This window comes from Lepisma saccharinum, chromosome 19 (assembly GCF_977018435.1).
Source record: "Lepisma saccharinum chromosome 19, izLepSacc3.1, whole genome shotgun sequence".
NCBI classification, from domain to species: domain Eukaryota; kingdom Metazoa; phylum Arthropoda; class Insecta; order Zygentoma; family Lepismatidae; genus Lepisma; species Lepisma saccharinum.
Window position 1 is genome coordinate 30,175,866 of NC_139247.1, and position 23,532 is coordinate 30,199,397.

Sequence of the window (23,532 nt, forward strand, 5' to 3'; positions counted from 1 at the left end):
TCCAACGATGACAGTTCACAACAGTTACCATTGGCTTCTTTAACTAAATATGGACCAAGCCACAAGTCCATAAATTTGTGTATTCGTTTACACTCAGCACTGCTTTGTCCATGTTTTTTGACTAATACTATATAATTTGTCTCTATCCTTGTGTATCTATCACTAGTTTCCTTAGGCTTGATTTTATATTTTTCCTTCAAACGAGATTTGGCAATTAAACATTTATATTTCCAAGGAACTGCTTTCAATGTATCAGGCCAATCAATTTGGTTTAAAACAGGATCTCTTATTTCGTAATGCAAAAATAATTCATTTGGAGTGTATCCCGTTACTACAGATACGGAGTTATTTAATAGTCCTAAAACAAAACTTAAATATTTTGAGCAATGTTCATGATTTTTGCTTATGTGCAGTCTTAATAATCTAATTAACTCCTTGTTGTATCGTTCAATAGGATTGGCAAACGGAGAATAAACTGAAGTTGTGATATGCCTTATTTTAAATTTTTCCACAAAAGTTTTCCATTCTTGTGACTTGAATTGCGAACCATTATCAAACAGTAGACTATTACATACAGGATAATGATAAAAATATTGCAGTTTAAATTTATTAATTACTTCTCTAGATGTTGTTTTCCTTAAAGGATATGCCATAAGAAACTTAGACATTACATCTATTACAGTCAATATAAATGTGTAACCTTGAGATTTCGGAAGTGGTCCAATCAAATCAACTGAAATCAAATAATGTGGACTGGTAGAATAAACGTGTAAATCATCCTTTTCATTTTTCAAAACAGCTTGTTAAACAATTATTCAAATACTGTTTAATACTGAAGTTCATGTTTGGCCAATAATATAATTTCTTACATTTACTGAAAACCTTTCTATATCCAAAATGTCCTTGCAAATAATGCAGTTTATGTAAGATTTTCGGTATTAATGAAACTGGCACAACTAATCTCCAATTATCTTCAGAAACACATTTTAAAAATAAAATGCTATCTTGGAAAGCATACTGAGTCTTACAAGACTTGGAAAGATTTCCGTTCTCAATCTTCTGAATTAAAGCACTACAATATGCGTCACGATGTTGAGACTCCTTCCAGAATTCCAAAGTATCTTCTTCAATAATATCCAATTTTAAGTTATTAATAAACAACTCGGATAAAGAAATATTTCCTGTAGTAGTCTCGGGATATCGACTTAATGTGTCAGCCGCTTGATTGTTTACTCCCGAAACATGGTGCATATCATAATCAAAACCTTGCAGTTTTAAACACCATCTATTTAAACGTTGATTTAAAGTTCTTGCTGACTCCAGCCAAGAAAGAGATTTGTGATCTGTGAACAAATTAATTTTAGTTCCGGCTACATAAATATAAAATTTCTCAAAAGCAAAAATAATTGCTAAACATTCGATTTCATGTGTACTGTAAGATAACACATTACCACGAAGAACTCTACTTGCATATTGAATAATCCTTGGATTATCTTTTGGTGTCTCTCCATTTTGCCATAAAACACCTCCAATACCTTTCTTTGAACCATCTACATTTATGTTAAAAGGTTTAGAAAAATTAGGCTGTGCTAAAGCTTCTGGAGATATAACCAAATCATGTAACCTTTCAAAAGCTTCTACATGTACTTCCTTCCACGTTCAGAGAATATTCGACTTTAGAAGTTCATAAAGTGGACGGGTAACTTCTGCAAATTTATTCACAAATTTTCTTCTCCAGTTAACTAAACCCAAGAATTTTCGAAGTGACCTTTTGTTATTTGGTGTTGGAAAATTTATTATAGCAGAATTCTTGCTACTATCTACCTTAATTTCATTTCCAGAAACAATATGTCCAAGAAAAGCAATTTCTTTAGAAGCAAATTTGCACTTTGAAAACTTGATGGATATATTATCATCTTTCAATTTTTGCAGAACAGCTTCCAGGTGTGTTAAATGCTCCTGCCAAGTTTTACTAAAGATCAAGAGATCGTCTAAATAACAAACAACAAAGTTGTTGAATTCTTTCGCGAAAATTTTGTTCATCCTGTCTTGAAAAATGGACACAGCAGATCGTATGCCGAAGGGAAGATATCGAAATAAATACTGTCTACCCCAACTTTCCCATTTGGCGAGTTCTTCTTCTAAATTCTTTCTCCTAGAAATTGGTATAGGATAAGGTGCTGTGGCAATAGGTACGTCACTGTATAACTGTATCTTATATGGTTCTACCTTGGCATGTCTTGGTTTGTCAGAAAATTGTTCGTGATAATTCCATAAGAGTGAAAATAAATCACGTTTCTGTGAATCACCGATATCTTTAATTGCAAATACTTTCTCGTGAATATCCCTCTGGGAAGGCATATAATTTGTTTCAATATCTAACATATGTACATATTTTAACATTCTACATGACTGGAATTCATTCTCAGTTATGTCAGTATCATGCTTCACATCAGATACAAGCTTGTAAGATTCAACACTTATCGTACTAGAATTCTTATTATCTAATGTTGTACACACTTGCTATCCTGATGAAGTTATTAAACTTATATTCTGATTCCTAAAATCCGCAATTGCTTTGCACTTTCGTAAGAAAGGAACACCTAAAATAATGTCTGCATTAAGTTATTTTAAAATGAAAAATTCCATTGGAAAGTATTCGCAGTCAATCTGAATATTTATCGTCTTACAACCGACAATTTTGCACTTTTTATTTCCAGCAAGTCCAGATAGTCTAATGTAATCCACCTTGTCCAACGTAAGGTTACCAATACATGATGATATCTTACACCAAACCTCATAATTCATAACATTTGCTTGGCTACCACAATCTATTATACAAATGATAGGCAATTGACATATAATTCCATGTATAATTGGAACTTCTGTTAAAGGTACAGGAATATCTTCATCGTTAATAACCAAGTCAGGTTCTTCCTCAAACCATTCTAACAAAAAAATAATTTGAAAGTTACTTAATGCATTTTCATTCGAAAATTGCATAGCATCACAAACATTAAATAAATCATTTGACTCTTCCTTGTGCCTCTTGTAGGTAGTGCAGAGGGAAAGAGGCTCTTCCGACTGCTACTTTAATTTAAAGTAGACTGCCTTCCCAACTAGTGTTGCCTAAATTGTAAAGACTGAACACCAGAAGTTGGATTTTGAGTCAAATTAGGATTTACACCAGTATTAGATGTACTCGTCATTATATTACTTTGCATATTGCTGGGCTGATTCCGCATTGTATCACTCACCATTTGCACATCTCGATTTTGTGGTGGACAGTTTTCGTAAACAGAAGGAAACAAAGATCTGTTACTATTAAAGTAACCATTCCTAGAAAATCTGTAATTAGGCTGCCTAAAATTAAGACCATTATCTTGTCTGGAATTCTCATTCGGGATATTTCTATTATTATTACGGTAAAACCTGCCAGTATTGTAAAAATTCCTACGAAATATCTGATTTCTATTTCGTCGGAAATTTCCAAAATTAGTAGCATTACTTGCATTATATCTTGAACAATAGATTGATTTACATTGTCTGAACTATTTCCAACAGAGGCACCCAAATTATCAGAAGGCAGAGTTTGAGTAGAAGAACAACTAGTACTTCTTGTTTGTCGAATATTTACTTGTCGTAAATTTAATCTTTGATGTTCATTCTTCTTAAGACCTTTGTTAGACTTGTCGCAATCTAAATCATCAGGTAAATACATAAGTCCTTTCCTACTAGTTCTAATAACATCTAATTTACGAAGCATATTTGTAAGTTGATCCATCGTCTGAACACTATGACAAGCGATATTGTTAGCAACATTATCAGGCAACTGGCTCATTATCAATTGTATAACATCAACATCATTCGGATTGTTCACTAAATTACAATATGTGGAATGTGTTTTTAGTGCAAATGTTTCTAAACTTCCATGTTCATTTTTGTCGTATTTTTTATTCCTTAATACAGCTAACTGTGACTGTAACATTTCAGGCGAAGCAAACTGTTGAATAAACTTACTTTCGAAATCATTTTAAGAACAGAAATATCTTTTGTGTGTTCTAAACCAATAAGCTGCTCGATTTGTAAAACAATTCTGAATGCCCTGCAATCGTTTATCATCAGGCACTCCTATCAGATCTAACGTTGAGTTTAATTGTTCCAAGTATTCTCTTGCATATTGCGTTTCAACTCGACCTGAGAACTTTGGTAATAAAGACAATTCATTTAACTTCAAATGTCTATCTTTCCTCATGTACAAGGGCAAAGAATTAGAGTTCGGTCTTGCATTACAATCTTCTTGAAAATTATGTGTACCATTACAATTTTCTATTCCATTCACCAATGCACTATCATGACTGTTTGGTGACTGTTGATTACCAGCAAAATATGTGCAAGGGTAAGAACGATTTAACAGTTTCCTTCTAGACTCATCGTTATCATTATGAGAATTAAATGCTCTCTGTGTATTATTCATTCTTGAAGCTGTGTTATCAGACCTGTCTGGATGAATTTGAGTATAATTAGTAGAACCATAACACCAAGTGCAAGGATAGTTTGTGTAATTCAAATTACAATATCCTCCATAACTGCGGAAGTCCTCTGGCCTGCCTAACATATTTGATGTTGTTTCAGGAAATGCGTTATTCGAGGAAACATCAATGTTATTCTCAGTTTGTACTCTGTGTTCGTTTGAAATACAACTAGATCTATTCATACAAGAGCAATTAGAATTTACTTGCATCTTTCTAGCATTATGTAAACTAGATTGTTTGCAATTTTGTTTCCAACTTACATGCTTAAGATGCGGTTTCCTTACATAAAACGTCTTTACTTTAGTAGTATCCGTAGAGTTAATAGAACTTCCATCTGAATCACTCAAACCAGAATCATGATTATGACCAGTTCCAGAATCACGCCTTACATTTAATCTTCTCGATTGGCGATTTGCAACATTATCAATACCATGAACTTGAGTGTTCGTATTAGAATATTTGTTATGAGAAATACCTGTAACAGTACAATCAGCACCACCATAATTTGCATTAACTGGTTTCTGCATATTATTCTCAATGACATCAACACGCAATGCAAGCTGTTTCAAATTATTATCGTACTGATTAACTATTTCGAAACACTGTGAAACCTTAGAATCGAATGTTTCAACTTGCGAACAACAATCATCAAGTCCAAATTTGAGTTTACCTATATTGTCTTTTGCACCTTGCAAAGAACTTTCAATTTCATTTATTTGTTTCTCACGAAGATCTTGTGTACTAAGAATGTCTGATATTTTACAGTCATAATTTCGCATGCTTTCTTGCAACTTCTGGTTTAATTCTTCATTTGAACTTACACACGTTTCTGCTAAAGATTCGATTCTTATTGCTACATCAGAAGCCAACATGTCTATACGGTTATTAACCTGCTTAAAATCAAATTCATAGATTCAATTTTAAACTGTAATTCGACATTGGAAGCTTCAATTTTGGATTTTAACTCTTCGTTGGAAGCTTCAAGCTGAGATTTAAATTCCACGCTGGAAGATTTCGATTCTCTATTGGAAGCTTCAAGCTGAGATAATAATTCCTCGCTGGAAGATTTCAATTCTCTATTGGAAGCTTCAAGCTGATATTTTAATTCTTTGTTAGAATCTTCTAGCTGAGATTTTAATTCTTTGTTGGAATCTTCAAGCTGAGATTTTAATTCTTTGTTGGAATCTTCAAGCTGAGATTTTAATTCTTTGTTAGAATCTTCAAGCTGAGATTTTAATTCTTTACTAGAATTAACCACCACGAACTGAATGCTCTTTATTTTTTCTAGCAGATCGTTAAAATTAGGACTAATACTCTCTTCGTAAGCTGACAATTCATATGGATTATAACTAGGTTCGCAAGATTTACAAAAGTAATTCTCTACCGTAGTAGAATAAATAGACCAATGAACAACTGACAACTTAAGACAAGAAAAGTGAAACCATGAAAGACATTTATAGCACTGAATAAATCTGATATCAGCTTTCGTATCACCACAACATTCCATCTTGCGAGTACTGGTATCAGTCTTATCATCAGAATTAACTTCTTGACCTCGAACGTTTGTAAACGTTGCTAGATATGTGCCCTCGTATTGCATAGCACTCTTCTTTCTACTACGAGATTTAGATGAATCTCTGGAAGACATTTTTCATTAACGGAAAAGAAACTTACACACACACTTAAATACTTGAATATAAATCAAATGCAGTTAGAATCCGCTTCAATCCCAGACCTACTGAGATTATATTTCACATCATTTATCCGAAGAACTACTTAACTTCAGAGTCCTGTCACACGGTCGCCACTTTGTGCTAGTGTCGTAGAGGCTTGAGTATTTTACATTATACTCAGTAAATCACTGTTCTACTTCACAGCAAATTATGAAATAACAATAATGTACATAGTTCAAAATCACAACACTGTTCTCTGATGAGTATACTTATTATTTGCACGGAATAAATACATTAATGTATGCACCAATTACTATGATTCGAACTATATGCAAAACGTTCTTGTTATCTCCTTTTTTTGTTTCTTACAACTGGTTGCTACGCAACAAAACTATGCTATGACATTTCTTTCTTTTTCTTTTACACAAGAAGTGAGTATACATTTTACAATTTGAAAACAGTCACAACATGGGAAGCGTAATATAGGGATATGGCATTTCTCTGTACAAGTCCTGTATCAGCAAAGCATAAAGATCGTCTTGGAGGACGAAGGAAAATCAACATTTCTCCCTTCATTTGAAGTTTTTCATTTCCTAACTGGTGAGTATTTGTTTTCGAAATAGGCACTTTTACATAGGAATTTAGTGAATGTTGCTTTTATGACACTTTGGTTGTATTTTGAAGGTACATTTTTTCAATAATATGTGTTTCCATTCCTGTAACTCTGCCTGTTACTTTATATTATTTTACTATGTATTCACGTGTATTTTGTTTCTTGACGTCCTCTATTGCTGTACTAGCTTAATGACAAAAAATATATTGTTGTTGTTATCATGGTTTAAAAACGCCTTAGGCAAAACAAAACAAGTTATAGCTTAATCATTGCAATATTCTCGTTGTATAGTCAAGGTACTAATCATCGGGGGAAATATCTTAAAAAATATGGATTACCGTGACTTGAACACGTTTCGAATACTTAATGTGAATTTTACTCCATTCTAATCGTGAGGAATTAATATCCTCGAAAGAGAAATTTGCACAATCATGTATGTTAGGAGAGCCCTTTCTTGTCCGATAAACAAGGTGTAAATACCAAAATGTAGTTAAAAGAACTTACTTTCGCTCAAAGTTATGAAGAAATTTGGGTTCTAAAACATTTTCAAATAATTTTTTGTACTTTTTTTCTATTATGAATAGCTTTTATGCTTAAAAGAATTACTATCGCAATACATAGCATGTAGTTTTCTTTTTTTAAAAAAATTGCCGTTAAATTTATGTTTAACAAAAAGCATTTATTATACGCGTAAAATACCTAAGCGCAGCTAGGGGGTGAGGAATGATCACGCAACCAATGTGATAGTGTTTTGTCAACCTGGGCCAGCTGTGCGCAAATCGTTCATCTCTTGTCTGCGATGGTGCTGCCGTCTGTGGCTACGAGGAAACGATCCTCCAGTGCGGCAGCCATTTTTTTTGTCAACCGTTCTTAACATACCACTTAAACATCTGTACATATAATCTGTGCGACACGGTGTTCTGATCTCAAATAGACAACAATTGAAAGAGTATAACATATGGATTAGTAACAATGACAGCTAATATGCAACACAAAAAACCTCCTTGAGGAATACATAAAAAGCATAGGTCGCCGAATTCAAAGGAGACACAAGAAAATTAAAGAACATTACTTTTGTCTTAAAATTTGCGCAGGCGCCCGCTCCAAGGTTAATTCCAGCAGTTATTTTTGTTATAATATTTAGAAGTTGGGCTTTAAGTTGAGCAAACCATCCTTTGAGTTTAACATTAAAGAAGAATTGAACTGAGTTTTGTTTTTGAGTCCACTTTATGCACAGATAGGGTAACAGAGACTGGACATACATATAATGTGGGATTAGAACCACTTTGCAATATGCATCCACCGGGTATCGAACCCAGGACCCCTTTATTACAAGGCGGCATTAAAGAATAGTAAAATCGAATTAACTTTCCCTGTGCCAAGTCGACCTTAGCAGGTGAGTGGCAAGTGTAACCCTTCATGAAGTCAGATGTCCCTGGTCCGAACCCTGGCTATGGTGTGAATGTATTTTAACCATTCTATTTGACCCATGTTCTATAACACCAGATAATCGCGGCTATTAACCCAAGAGTTAGAAAGCTGACGTGAAATTATCTAAATAGATAGGAACAGAACATCCGACTTGTCCAGAAGTAAAATAACCACTTATAGTCCATATGTGTTTTGTTTTTAGTAGCATAAATCTGATTACATGAGCATTACGAATGGCTATGCAAAGTAGATGAACATATGTACATGATACAAGCATTGCACATACGTATTTTAATATTTTTTATTGCGATGAGAAAAAAAATACAATTTGATCAGAGATGCTGTGTGAACTTGAAGGAACCTGACACAGGTGTTAAATGCCAATATCAGATACAGGAAATCAATTCAATTGGGACCTCCCCGATGGCGCAGCAGTCGCGCCGTCGCCTTGTAATCAAGGGCTTCCGGGTTCGATACCCGATGGAAGCACACAGTGGTTCGGATCCTACTTTAAACTGTAGCCTTCCCGATTAGCCTTAATGTGCATAAAGTGGACTTAAAACAACAAATCAATCAATCGATCAATTCAATAGGGAAGGTGTTGATACAACCTTGCAACAACCGAGATCAGACTCTTGGAGATTTGTCAAAGCGAGACCCAGAACTCTACTAACCTCCGCGACCCAGAATTTGGTACCTTTCGGCTACCTGATTATTTATAGATACGGTAAGTCATATAAGTTTTCTATAGTAATTACAGAGTCAATACGTTAGTCGAAGTTTGTAGCGTGTGCTACGTTTTTGCATATATTCAGGACAAAATCCCGCTTTTCGTGAAAAAAAACAAAGAAAGAGAAATAACAGAAAAACGCTATTTCTTACACTAATTAAGTTTACACGCTATGCACGTTTGTATGATGCCACTCTGCATATACACGTTGTTTATCGTAAATATTCTGGGACTCCAGACGAGTCCGAGACTTGCCCTTTAAGACCAATAGAGTAAGGAAACAGCTGTTTATAATTTGAGAGGAGACGGAGAACAAGACAAGAATATTTAGATCGAAACGAGACCGAGAATCTTCCAAGTCTCGTCTCGATACTTGCCCTACAATGAATGTTCTCGACAATAAATGATATAAAATTATATTAATATAATATATATACTATCACTGCAAATCGTATTAATCATAGATTAAAAAGATTTAATAATAATAATAATAACACTGGCCAACCAAAAAACAACTTTTTATTGTCTCAAGAACTCCAATAGGTGAATCTAATACTATTTTCAGCGCTTATTTCAGATCTGTTTGTAGTTTTTCCCTGTCACTCACAGTTTTGATAAGACAGAGGAAACAAATTTGTTCTACGGTTTATATAATTTATGCATGCAAGAAGGTGCTGTTGCAATAAAAACATGTCTGAAGTTTACCTCTAAAATGTTGTGGTGCATAATTTTCGCCTGTATTTGGCATCGGGAATATCCCTCTTCAAACTCCAGGTATAATCAGCTAACATGGAGGGGTCCATTTTCCCTGGTAACGTTTCTCCATTTCCGCAATAGCCTGATTAAAGCTCTTAGCATGCTCGTCACTGACAGCTCCAAGGTTTTGGGGGAAGAAGTCTATGTCTATGTGTGAGTCCAAGAAGTGCATTTTAAGGTTCGTGTTGCACCCCAATGCCTGATATTCAGTTAATAGGTGGGACACAACCTCGCGGAAATTGTCGGACCTATGGTTCCCCAAAATATCTCTGCATATTCTTGTAAATGACAGACATGCTTTCTTTTCGATCTCATTAAGTTTGTCATTGCATTTTTCATCACGGAACAGTTTCCCTGATCTGAGGGTCCACAAAAATACCTTTTTTTATTTTAGCATCACTAATCCTGTGAAATTTATTTCTCAGGTGTTGGAAATCTCTGCCATTTCTGTCCATGGTTTTGATGAAGTTCTTAAGAAGGCTAAGTTTGATGTGTAGAGGGGGTAGAAATATTTCTTCAGGATTACCTAAAGGAGGATGCTTGACGTTCTTCTATCCTGGAGTCAGGGAAGTTCGTTTAGGCCATACTTTTTTAACATAGTGGTTCTGCTTGCCCATTTGCAAAAGAAGATCGAAAACTTCGTGTAACCAAGTTGCATTCCTAGTACAAGTGAGACAACTTTCAGATCGACACATATATTTCACTGAAAGTCCGTAGTTTCATTAATTCCTGTGTTTCTTTGAGATATGCTGCATGAGCCACAGGAATTGGATGGTAACTTGTTACCATTGTGCTGTAGGACCACTTTTAAACTTACACGTGACGAATCTATGAAGAGATGCCATTCGTGTGTGTTAAATTCATGGCAATGTTCCATCATCATGGATTTTATGTCATTACAAAACACAATACCATCTTCTGGAGAGAACAAATCTTTAAAAGCACCTTCACGATTTCGGAAAAAAAACAAACTTTTGTTTCAGGCTGTAAGAGAAGCCAGCCTTTTAACCGGGAGCCCAAACGTTCAGATTGTTTCTTTGACAATTTCAAATCCCGTACGAGGTCATTAAGATCGACCTGACTCAACAAAGGCGGTTCATGTGAATGCCTGTTTGCTTCATATGTTGGATCTGCAACAATGCTATCCTGTTTATCAAAATCACCATCAGACTCATCACTGACCATCATATTACTAGGGGGTTTGGGCACAGGCAATTCTTCACTGTGAGGCACTGGGCTCATGGCGGATGGTACATTTAGGTATGTTACAGTGTGTTTGAATTACCTTCGATCCTGCACTCAAACAATGATGCGTAAACACAGTATGTAACCGATAAGGAACTTAACAAAGAAAGGTTTACGTACAGTGTTTCCAGTTATATTAAAAAAAAATCCCCCTTACAGTACAGTAGTACCTATATTTGCATGTTGCCTTAATGTACATATGTACTGAATATGAAAAACTGTGGGTGATGGACAAATTTCCATTACGGATTCATATTCAGCATGCAAAATTATATAAAAAAAGCTAATTTCAGCTCTGAGACAAAACCTTTGTTGGCCAGTGCAATGATTTAGGATAACAATATTGATAACACTAACATACTAACTAACATTCCAGTGTAATAAAATATAATGTAAGATCACAGTGAACTAAATGTATTCCTGTCTTATTCCATTATTATTTCCAATAAACGTTTTTGGAAATTTCCCTTAGAGTTATCCTTCCCTAGTCATTCACATCTGAACAAAAGAGCTTCTATCACCTGAATTACAATTAAGGCATTTGAGTTTGAGTTTTTCTTTTTAAGTCCACTTTGTACACAGAATGGATAACCGGGATTGGACATACAGTTTAAAGTGGGATCCGAACCACTATGTGCCTCCACCTTCCATCTAACCAGGACTCCTTGATTACATGGACGATTGTCTCTTGCATAAGACTCTGTAGCATTACATTGTGATTAGCGAAAAATGGCAAAAAAATGATAAAAAATAAGACAAACACGTTGAACTTTGAAATAGAAAGTTAATTTTTATAAGAACCACTAGGGCTCCTGGCCAAGGCTCTTTATTATTCAATAAAAACACTTCATATGTAATGTTTCCAACCTATATCTCTCAGGCTGAGAAGTAAACTAAAATCTAGTTCATAATAATAATTAAATAATAACTGAAATCTAGTGTTTAGTTCAGTTCTTAGTCTGAACTAAATAGGGTGGAAACGTCAAGCCTAAAGTATTTCTAATGTGTAATAAAAATAAAGCCTTGTCCAGCAGCTGTAGTGTTTTTTTTTCCAAACAAGGTTTAATAGTTTACCATTAATTATTGTATTCTTATACATGAAGTGGTATTTGCCGACCTCTGTGACTGAGTGGTTGTCACAGCGTGCCACGACGCCAGGTATTTCGGGCTCAAAAACCTGCCTGGGCTTGGTTGTTCTTTGTGAGTGTCCCTTCATCAATTTCATTATATTAGCCAAAAGTGGTAGACAAGCGAAATACAATAGTCGAAAGCAATAAATGAAGTGGTATATACTCTATGGAAACATCGTTAATTAATATAGGATATTACAGGTTTTATGTGTTATTGGAGGATTAAAAGGCACTGGTGTTTAACAACTACATTTTATTGAGGAAATACGCACCCTTGAATCATGTAATGTGAGAACTGAAGCACTAATTTTAAAGAACAGTATGCCTTGTTAAGGGCGATTATAGCAAGTAGAGCAAGCATTCACCATTGCATGCTTTTTTGATGGCTGAAACATACGCAAGCTACAAAGCAAAGCAGTTTCTTCCATCCTTTTTGTTTAACCATAATTGTGGGAAAGAATGGTAATAGCCTTCGCCAATTACTTGTCCTCCAAACCAGAGACATGCTACCAAAAAGATACCAAGATTTCTCTAGCATAGATTATGAGCAGGTACTAAGAAACGTGCGTGCTGTTTGATTAAATATTACTTTTGACAATCAACACGGAAACATGAAACATTTTTCGGCGTCTTTACAGAAATTCCTTGCGTGAAATATTGTCCATTCTTCGCTCGGGTCAGAGAACCGTCATTATAGGAAACGAAATATTATTGGTCTTTTGTTTTGTGCCATCGGAAAAGGTATTTCTGGAACATGCGCCAGCCATCAGTCACGACATCCTCCCGTGATACTTATTTTTCCTCCAGAGCCGTTCCTCGTTCGTGACCATGGCGGACACGATTTTTACTTTTTGGACTCGTTTTTGTTTTGGAGAAATTGCCCAGCACGTGCGAGACCGGCGAACGGCGAAATTTTAGCCGGGAATATATACGAAATTGTAAATTGCCCGTAGTTTTGTATTGAACTGATCGTCGGTATCAATTGAACCTTCGACATTTTGTGTCGCTGGGTCACGGGAACAGCGTAATTCTTATGTCCTCTTTTACTTTCCAATGATCGTACCACTGGCCCGTTTGCTCGAACACTTTCCACCAGGGTGCATTTTTATTTAAAAAAAAATAAATTGAAAAATCATTTTTGATGATTGTTTAAAATTTAAATAATTTATTTTCGATTTATATCGATTTTTTGATTCTTTAGAAAAAACAAACTTACAATTGCTTGTAGGGATTTTGGCACCATGCATGTAGATATGTGTGTTTTTTATAGAATGATTTTTTCTAGCAAACGGCTCTAAAATATTTCACCAGTTTAATTAAAACAAATATAAAAATCATATGTAAATATACATTTTTCTATTTTTGATACTATACATATGAACCTACTATGATATTGTTTGTTGGTTGTGTTAATGAAACTATGATAATTTCAGTAACTTCTCTTCAAGTGAAAATAAAACATTCTGGATGTACTTTATAATTGTAACTTAACATATTCTTTAAAGCCTTTGTAGCTGAACTTTGGCATTTCTTTTAAATGATAGTTTACAAAATATCAGCTCTCATGTTTATTTACTGTTTAAACATAATGACACTATTTACAGTTTAACATGATTACTATTTTGTATATTTTCTACACAAAATGTTTGCTATTTTTGCCTATAAAATTATTGAAGTTTAAATCAAGATAAATTTAAGTGTCTTTACAGTTTACATATTACATATTATATTTCCTTTCGTATGAACTTAACCTAATCAGTGCATACATTTTGTTGCTTTTCCTTTCTTAGATCCTAATAAACACCATTAAATTATTATGAGATTAATGTACTTTCACTAAAAGTGCGATATCTCCAAAATCATTATGTACATTATTCTATAAATTATTTATTTAAATCTTGATTTAAGTCGCCTTCGGTTTCTGCTTCTCGGGGAAAAATACGGAGACAGTGGTGAGCGCGTGTCTTAGGATTCTTATTGTAATTTCTTTCGAAGTCTTTGGTGCAGTCAGCAACTCTCGTTAACCTAAATACAAGCGGAGATGAATTCCCCAAACGGAATAGGAACTTTCGGTTGAGTGCTAAAGAATACTAACACTTATCATCGCTCGCCGACATCCTCCACAAGGACCACACGCCGCCACCAAAGCATGCAGACCGCCGACGGCAATGGGACAACGCAGATGTTTGATTTACTGTAGGAGTCATGTGCGCATCTACGAGGATGTACATATGTATGTGTGCGAGAGTCAACACGCGTTGAGAGGAAGCTGTTAGTATTTTAGGTCAACTCCTTGCTAATTGCAGAAGATACGAGGACTTTCTTGTCCAACGGTTTTAGGTGGTGGAAGGCCCAAACGGTGAAAGGGAGAAGAGGAAGATGGGAGAGGGGAGGCGGAGAGATGTTCGTGCCTTACTTCTCACTAACTCTTCTGCATATCTCACAGGACAAGTAGAGGTTTTACTGCGTATCCTGTTAGCACTCCTTCACCATGGGAAACGCAGCGAGATGAGGTCACAGAAAAAAAGGGGCCATTGACGCCGCTTTAAAAGCTGAACAGAGCCGAAGACTTGCATCAGTCATTCAGCTGCTTCGGCAATAGAAGGATACAAGAAATCCTCTCTTTTTTTATAGTGTGTCTGTGCGACAACGCAGGATTGCGTTTCAGTGATCAACATGTTTCGTGCACTAGTGTTGTCTATGGGCCTCTTGGTGGCCACGGTAGGTGCCTACCCGTCGGCGGCACCAGCGGAGGATGCCTCTTTCGATGCCGGTGTGAAGTTGGTGTTCAGGACTTTCGAGGACTGTCAAAAGCGCGAGATGTTCTCTTGTTTGAAGATGAAGGCCATTACCTTCTTCGACAGGGCCATCCGGAAAGAATCCATTGAGCTTGCAGACAGCGTCGCGTTGGTTAAGAGTGGCAACGACGTCCCTACCGGAAGGGCATTGACCGAAAACGACTTGGAAACTAGCCTCCCTCAGGATGCGAACCAAAGGGAGTTTGAACTGGAATCTCTCCTCTTGGACAGAATCGCCAAGTTCATGCAGACTCACACAGTGCAATTCAAGTTGCCTGACTTCAGCCCACGAGAACTGCAGAGAAGCATTGAAGAAGGTATGTACTCATTTGTAGCCAAAACCACAATACACATTAATACTCGTGCCGAATCAGAACTGCCCGACCCTGTGGCCGAGTGGTTAGCACATAGCGCTGCGACGCCAAGGTTCCCGGGTTCGAATCCCGGTCGGGCTTGGTTGTTTGTGAATGTCCATTCATCAATTTCATCATTTCATCACTCATCCCCATCTTCGCAAATTAGCCAAGAGGCACAAAAAGCCAAGTAAAATAAACTAAATCAATCAATCAATCAAATCAACCGAATCAGAACTATTACCGTCGATATTTATAATGTCAAGTTCTACAATAACGAACACAGAACATTCCGATCTATTGATATTAAAGTTAGTTTCGTAAATCATTTGTACGTAAAATAGTTTTAAAATCGAAGTATAATATAGTTCACAAAGGATTTTACATACTAAACACACATAAAAACTAATTTTTACATGATACATTAGCCAGAAAACTGAATGCTTGTTTAAAGAAATCAAAACATTAAAATCTAAAATTAACAAACGGATGCTAACAACCCTTTACATTTATATTTACGCACAGTTGTGACAACAATATCCAAAATATTAGCACAAATATAAAGTAAGAATTTTAACGTAATGAATCTCAAAATTTAATTTATCAACACTAAACTTATTAGCAGTATAGCAAAAAAAATACACAAGGCCGATCCAAGTACATATTTTTTCTATTTTTCATAATTTAAAATTGAACTTGTTTCATAAATAATTCATATGAAACGTATATACAACAAATACCATCACTCAGATTTATATTTTAAAACAGAAGTTCGATTATAAATTAGGTAATTTAGAGTATTATGAAATATGCACTGATAAAAAGTTAAAAAGAGAAACATATATACTAATTATTTAAGTCCAAAAGCAACACTTTAATACTTAAATATATGTGTTTAATAGATAATGCTAACTTACATTACGTTCCAAGCTTAATAAATCATAAAAGCTACATTTCCAGTTGTTTATGGACATTCAATCAATAATATTGCTCTTATTTTCAATATTTTGTTATTTTCGGAAAAAAAATATAGAAAGCACCTTATGACAATGTATGTTGCATCATCACATGAATGTCATGATCAGTTTATTCACATCTCAGAGCTCAGGATAAAAATTTTGCACAGTTCCATATTTTTTTGTCCCTTTCTATACATGTGTAAAGTTATCGCAATAGCTTTTATTAGAATCGAATAATGTTTTCGGTTATAAACAGGTAGGTTTCGAGCATGAAGAATTTAAGTAATGTCCTTCCAATATAATTTTTGATGTTAAATATGTATAAGTTTGATCAGATTCTATCTGAAAAAATGTTGGAAATTTTCTTGTCATTCTATAGTTTTCTCTTTTTTGGACTTAACTGTAAGATGCATGATTCAGACGATATTTAAATTCAACCGTGTTTGTGTCACTATTACTATTTACTATATTTTGCAAAATTTAATTTTCGTCTTTCTTCTTGGTTGTACTAAATTCCTTTCTTCTTATCCTCAAGATCTCTTATTTTTATTTTCTGTAACTTGAATTATTGTTACACACCAAATGTTTTCCATAAGTTTTATCAATCCCTAAAGGCAAATGTAAATTTGAAGGCCTTCATTTTGTTACTTTTCTAACGCAGTTAATATTACTGTCTTAATTCTACTTTGGCAAAATTGTATCATTTAAACTCCTTTTTTTTAAAAAAAAAAAAAAAAAATCAATACTGTGCCTAATTTCAGATCAATTCTTTTAGTTCACAAATGTAAGGGAAAATTGAAGCTGTTCGTTCAGTCTTAAAATAATTCATAAAATAATTTTGAATGAAATATGTTGCATTTCTACAAGGATTGTACCAGACGCCTATCGAGCATTCCATTGCTGGGAAGTTTCACATTAATATCCTTTCCTTCAAATGTTTCAGTCACATACAATACGATTCACTCAAATAATGGGACAATACAGAGAACTGCTTGTCAAACTAAATGAGAATAGCTACAATATCGTTAGGGGAAATTGGCTTAAAGGAATCCAAAGAAACTTGTAAATTATTTATTTATTTATTATTCAGCTACTAAACAATCCAGTCCATCTTATTTTTAGTAGCTTAAAACGCATTTCTGCATTGTAAATTCCAAAACTGTGTGTTCGGTTTAATTGATTTTGTGCTGCTAGTATCTACACTTTACTCGTGACTAGATATTAAAATGAAAATCCATTTCCAGTTATCAACGTTTTTATAGCTATTAGTGGCGAGTAATATTTGTGCTTTTCATTGTGGTTTGACATAGGTTAATATCAGAGAATTGAGAACTTGAGTAGAAAGTAAATATTATTTTAAATCCAAAGTAAATATTATTTTAAACCCCCAGTTTATTAACAGAGACTAATCAGGTGAACACACATTTTATTTGATAGCAGAATCAAAAATGTACCTGATCAGAAAATTACTTACATATTGATATCAGTCATAAGAACTTTACGTTTTAAATGCTTTTGCAAATGAGCACGTGAGTTGAAACTCATACGAAACGTTTCAGAATACAACGTCAATGACAATTTAGATTATTGCAGGCGTGGATATTTGGTTGAAGGAGTAGGAGACAGGAGCATCAGTTCCAAACAGTCTCTGTATATAAAGTGAAAAGAATAATATACTTTTCTAGTCTTTTTACCTGATATTGAGTAATATTATGCATAATATTTTTCGAGAATCTACTCTATATACATTTCGTTAAGATTGTAATCAAGATATAATCCTCTTGTCTCGTTTCATTACAGGTCGTGGAAAGATGAAGAAGATGATGATGCCTCTGATCATGGGTATGGTGATGAAGGTTGGCACCATGATCCCCCTGGCCATGGGCACTCTCTTCCTGCTGGCCGGAAAGGCCCTGCTGGTCAGCAAGCTCGCTCTCCTCCTCTCGGTCATCATCGGCCTCAAGAAGTTGTTCGGTAACAAGAGCGGAGGCCACGACATGGTCGCATACGCAGCTCCATCCCACGGAGGCTGGTCCGGCGGTGGCGGTTCCGGTGGTTACGACAGGTCCTTCAAGTCCAGCAGCGAAGAGGACGCGGCACACCACATGGCATACAGGGCACAGGTGAAATCTTGGAACACCAAAAACGAATAAGCCAATTGTGATGGTACGTCCACTCGTAAGAAAATGCTCAAACGAAACATCGGTTGTCTGCTGAAGGAATGGGGAAATCGTTATTTTCATAAGCTCCGAATATGTCTGCAGTAAATAATTCAAGCCACCGGTCTCTCTACATAAAGAACACTCAGCTGGCGTTACAAGCAAGAACAGTTGTTAATAACAGATCAATTCATCAAACATGTAGCAATGCTTGTCCCTTTACACGTATAGTTAAGAGCACTCCTTACTACAAGAGTTGTTAATTTCCTCATCCAAAAGGCACAACCTAGCCACTTTATTATTATTATTAAGTTGTTCTGGTTGAAAATTTGTTATTATTTAATATTTATTGTTATTTGTTGCCTTACTAACAACGATCGTGTGCAACGGTTATAATTTAAAGATATTTAACTTCAAAATACTCGACGAGTTATTAATTGTAGTAGTAATAATATACAAATTATTCATCCATTGCTATCGTTTCTTCTATTGTTGCCAATTACAGTGAGATAAAAGGACAGACAAATAGGACGAATGAACGTGCTTTAAGGTTAATTGTAATAAGACAATCCAAAGGGGTGACTTACGGGTGCTAATACATATTAAATAAGGTAAAACATGTTACCAATACTCACTTAGTGACTAGGGTTTTGTGTGTGAAAGATGACGCTTATATGTAAAGACAGTACCTAGAAAATACTCATTTGTACAGAAGAATTAGATAACTATAAGTAGGCTATCTAATCTGTGTATTTGTTAGCGTAATATCTTGAGAGTACTGTAAATTTCCATACCCCCAATCGAAGTATCTTAAGCCAGAGTAATTGATTGTTTCAATTCTAGTGAGTTCTTATCCTTTCACAGTTTCCAACAATATGCACAACTTAATAATATCAGCATCTGGCACTCTCTAATGCACTTTTCAGTAACCACTTTCCTAGTGTAACTGGTTAGCGTGTAAACGTGTCTACGAATTCTGTACTGTATTATACAAGTGAGTCAAAAGTCAGGTTATATAGGGATTTGTAATATTTTATCTTCAATGTGTGCACCTTGAACATCAATGCATTTGTGCACTCAAAGTTTCCAGTTCTCCAGAACCTTTTGCAGAACGTCCTGTATAACCATGTAGGCACATTGCAAAATGCGTTCCATCAGATGCTGGATGTTCTGAATCTTAACTGAGTAAAGAAGTGGTTTTGATGGTCCCAAAAGTAAAAAAAAAAAAAATATTGGTGTTTGGTCTGGAGACGGCGGTGGCCATTTAACGGGACCACGGCGTGTAATCCATGCACAAGGAAAACTTCCTATGTAACCTAATTTTGGCTGACCCTGTATAATGAATATCCCGGTGAATATATTAAAGTGATCGGCAAATCAACTGGAAACTTTTCCTAAATTGACCCTTCAGACTAATGACAGACTTAAGACTGAAGAGGTGTATATGTGCACCATAGCAGACTGTGGACATATTGACGTTACCAAAGAGAAAATGGAAATGGATGCACATCGTATGTTTCCTACATAAATTACTTCCATATTTTTTTCAGAAATAAATAATACGTGTTTGATGATGAATGCTTTTTTTAAACACTAACATTGTTTTAGCTTAAATCTGAAAGAAGTATACTAGCGAACTTCCTTGCATGCAGAAACTGTAGCCCCAACCTACAATGTTCATCTTCTCAACGTGGATAATGAGTTACAACATCCACGTAAATTTACTACAGGGTTTCACGTAAGCAGGCCGTCCAATCTAACGTTCTTCCTTTTAACATGTTTAACCTCATTAGAAACCTCCTCCGAACCTGATTTATTTGGGTTTCAAGGTCACTTCTCTAGCAACACAAACGTGAGAGTTGTGGCTTCGAATGGCTTAGCTTTGCCTGCTCAGTGACAAGAATGTGTGCGAATTCTCAACAATTAACATTGTCTTCCTGACTGACAGACTCTTCCAACTTTGACTTCAAGACATGCAATGCCCATGTATTCAGCATTCGTGCAATGTGCAATAATATATTAATAGTTTCAAATTCAATTGCTTTTTCTAGTTTCATATTAATCTGCCACCAAACAATTTGAGAAACCGTATCAGGCTTGCCATAAAAATCGCACTAATGTTTATTCCTATCGCGAATAATATTTCTGTAACATTATTTTTATAAAAAAATTATCTTAGACTAATTTAAAGATATTTAAACGCATACGTATGTGTATACATCTTTATTATGTGCATATGTGTATGTGTGCTTGTATATGTGAACAGTTGTATGTTGTATAAATTGTGTGTCGATGTGTTTAAATGATTATCGAGAAATAAATATATGTTCAATTTATAATACTTATTTTGTTTTGATTGTATGGTTAAAATACTATGAAAATGAATCCATATGATACAGGGGTGTTTGTTTGAGATTGAAAATGATGACAACATATAATACCACCGAGCCGGGAATAAATGCATTCAGAGTTGAAGTATTACTCTTTGTGAAGTTTAAGAGTAGTATTATACTAGAAAGTAGATAGTAAAATCAAGTTCGAAAACACATACCAATTAAAATTATTTCTTGTCATTGTGTCTATTGTAGCATTAGTTTCTTCTTTGTGTTTCGTATGTCAGTCTTCGAAAGAAATGCTTTTCTGTGGTAATTGAAAACAATACATCCAATTAATTTTCGTACTATTTTAGATATTTTTATTAATGCGTACACCTGAGTAATATTCAATATTAACAGCGTCTTACCAAGAGCAACATATCACTAAGTATGTTTTCCACGGTGATCTTGGAAACAACCATCTACGAGAATTTGTCCTAAATACTAGCAAACACTTTATTTATTACGTAATAGTTTAAATACTTTTCCACGTTCAACTTTGGAGTTAATAGAAATAGCACAATATGGTCAGAGAAATAGGTAAGTTTTTTATTTTATCACAACGGAAAAATAAAACAACTTTATTTTTATAAGAATGAAATACCTTAAGTCGGCCCAAAAAAGCAAAACAAGTAGTTTCTACTTATTTCAAAATCACTTGTTAACTTATATGTGTATGTGTATGTCTCGCTGTCTACGATGTAAATCTCCAAACTTAGTTAAACTTTCGTAAGTCAATTTCATTCTCAGTTGAATATTCCATATATTTAATCACATGTAGTTGCTACTAATGTTCGAGTTTTCGGCCATATTTTGAAGTATTTTGAACCTTCAGCATATATTCCCGTAAACGCAAACATTGCAAACTCTTTTGCGAATATTAAATTTGTAAATCCACCACTCTTACGAAATTTTAATTTAAAAATAAACTAGCCCTAACGTTACACACTCCTTCTTGTAAATATTCTATTCCTCCCATACATATTTTTCAATATTTGAAGAGAATTGAAAATGAAATCTTTGTTGGACGCTTATAAATCGAAAACCCTTGTTTCTATAATACGAATGAATAATTAAGAGACTTAGCTTTCTATAAATAAGCAATTTATAACAAATTATGCCAACTAATGACATACAGATTTCGTGGTAAAGCGGAACATATTCTAACTGAATTCCAAACAAAGTGAGTGAATATTTATGTTAATCATTTTGCCTTGGTTTATTTGATTGTAGTACAAACAAGAGTTCTATGCAAAAAGATCTTGCACTAAGTGTGAAAAGTGCAGCCTGAAACGAAGCATTATTGAAGAAATAGGAGACGTCAAACAGTACAAAGTAAATTTGAATTGTAACACTAAATTATTTTGAATTTACATATTATTTACCTTCACCAATAACGTTACGCTTTTCAAAATTCAAACTCGGATTTTCTTTATTCTATATTTCCTCATGATGTACATTTCTCTACTGCAGTTTCATAATTTTTGGTACATAATCATTACTCGGTAATACTATTAATATCGTATTCTATATCATAATCATGTTTACGTTGCAAACATTTACTTTCTGTAAAATGTTACCTTCATAATTTGACTATATTTTCTAATTTTGTTTTAGTTCTCATACTGTTTATTTCGTATTCTTCCGTTAATGGCCTGCAATGATATCAACATTTTGTCTTAAATTTTCACTTCAGTAATCTGCATATCTTATGTATTCAGTTACGTACGTAGTAAAAATGTGTGATGTAACGAAACAATGTGGGTTCTGGGTTTATATTCTGGTAGAATCAAAATTAGATAATACAGTTTCCATGTAAAACACAGTACCTACTAATTCAATACCATATTTAACATAATCGAAATATGGATTTTTTTCACTAACGTGATAACTGTGTCCAACATTCCTTCTTTGTAAGTTCTGGACCAATGTGCTTTGTATCTCAAGAAATCTTTCTTCTTCCAATTGTAACATTCGAAGTCTTTTATTATGGAGAACAGGTCGAGCTCACTACGAGAGCAAATCAAAGAAATGACAACACGATTTTAGGTCGTGCAATTAGATCCCATTCTTTTCAACAATTGGCAGCGTTCCCACACGAAAAGACGAGTGAATAACATGCAATTGTCGCAAACACTGGGAAGTTCATGTACTAATTGTTAGCAACTTCTGGTAGCTGCTTTTCTCCCATCTATCTCCTATTGTTTGCTTTGTGTTCCTTGGGTTGACATTTTCCGTGTTTACCTTCTTCCTGAATGGGGTCTGTCACAACAGAAGCATGGCGTGTAAGCAGAGAGCGGGAGGACGACTCTATTTCGGAACGTTGCGTGTTCTGTAACGGTACAGCTCATCAGAGGAGATTCTTCCTCAACACAATGATCTCTGCTGACAGAGGCAGTGCTAATGTTGCCAACTCATAAATATTATCGTAATCGCTATGCGAATTAAGATTTTTCTTTGGGGGCGGATGCCCACTCAATGGCGTATTTGTGGTTACATTTCGGGAGGGAAATACAGGTTTTTATGGCCATGAAAATTTGCATATGTTACCAGTCAGTAAACTCAACTAATTCCTTGCTGTTCTAAGTACCTTGCAAAATTGCTTCTAAGTCATTAAATCTAATGATAACATTTAAACGCAATTTAGAAACAGTATATTTACATTTTAAGTAAACCCCAAACTTATACACAAACAAGAACTTTCAAACTTATAACACCAGAAACTTGACCAAATTTCTGTTCCATAGTTCAACTTGAATGTCCATCTAATCTACC

The 23,532-nt window shown here is 34.8% G+C and overlaps 1 protein-coding gene across 1 annotated transcript; it reads left to right on the top strand.

Annotated features, from left to right (window-relative positions):
- Window positions 1-14,677: 14,677 nt before the first annotated feature.
- On the top strand, window positions 14,678-20,737 carry LOC146003104 (uncharacterized). Its single transcript, XM_083141277.1, has 2 exons — window positions 14,678-15,228; window positions 18,024-20,737. Exons 1-2 carry the CDS (start codon window positions 14,790-14,792, stop codon window positions 18,374-18,376), a joined length of 792 nt encoding a protein of 263 aa, XP_082997403.1. The 5' UTR covers window positions 14,678-14,789; the 3' UTR covers window positions 18,377-20,737.
- The last annotated feature ends 2,795 nt before the right edge of the window (window positions 20,738-23,532 follow it).

Coding starts and splice junctions, on each gene's coding strand:
- LOC146003104 (XM_083141277.1), top strand. CDS start 14,790: ATGTTTCGTGCACTAGTGTTGTCTATGGGCCTCTTGGTGGCCACGGTA. Junction 15,229..18,023: donor GCAGAGAAGCATTGAAGAAG/GTATGTACTCAT, acceptor GTTTCATTACAG/GTCGTGGAAAGATGAAGAAG.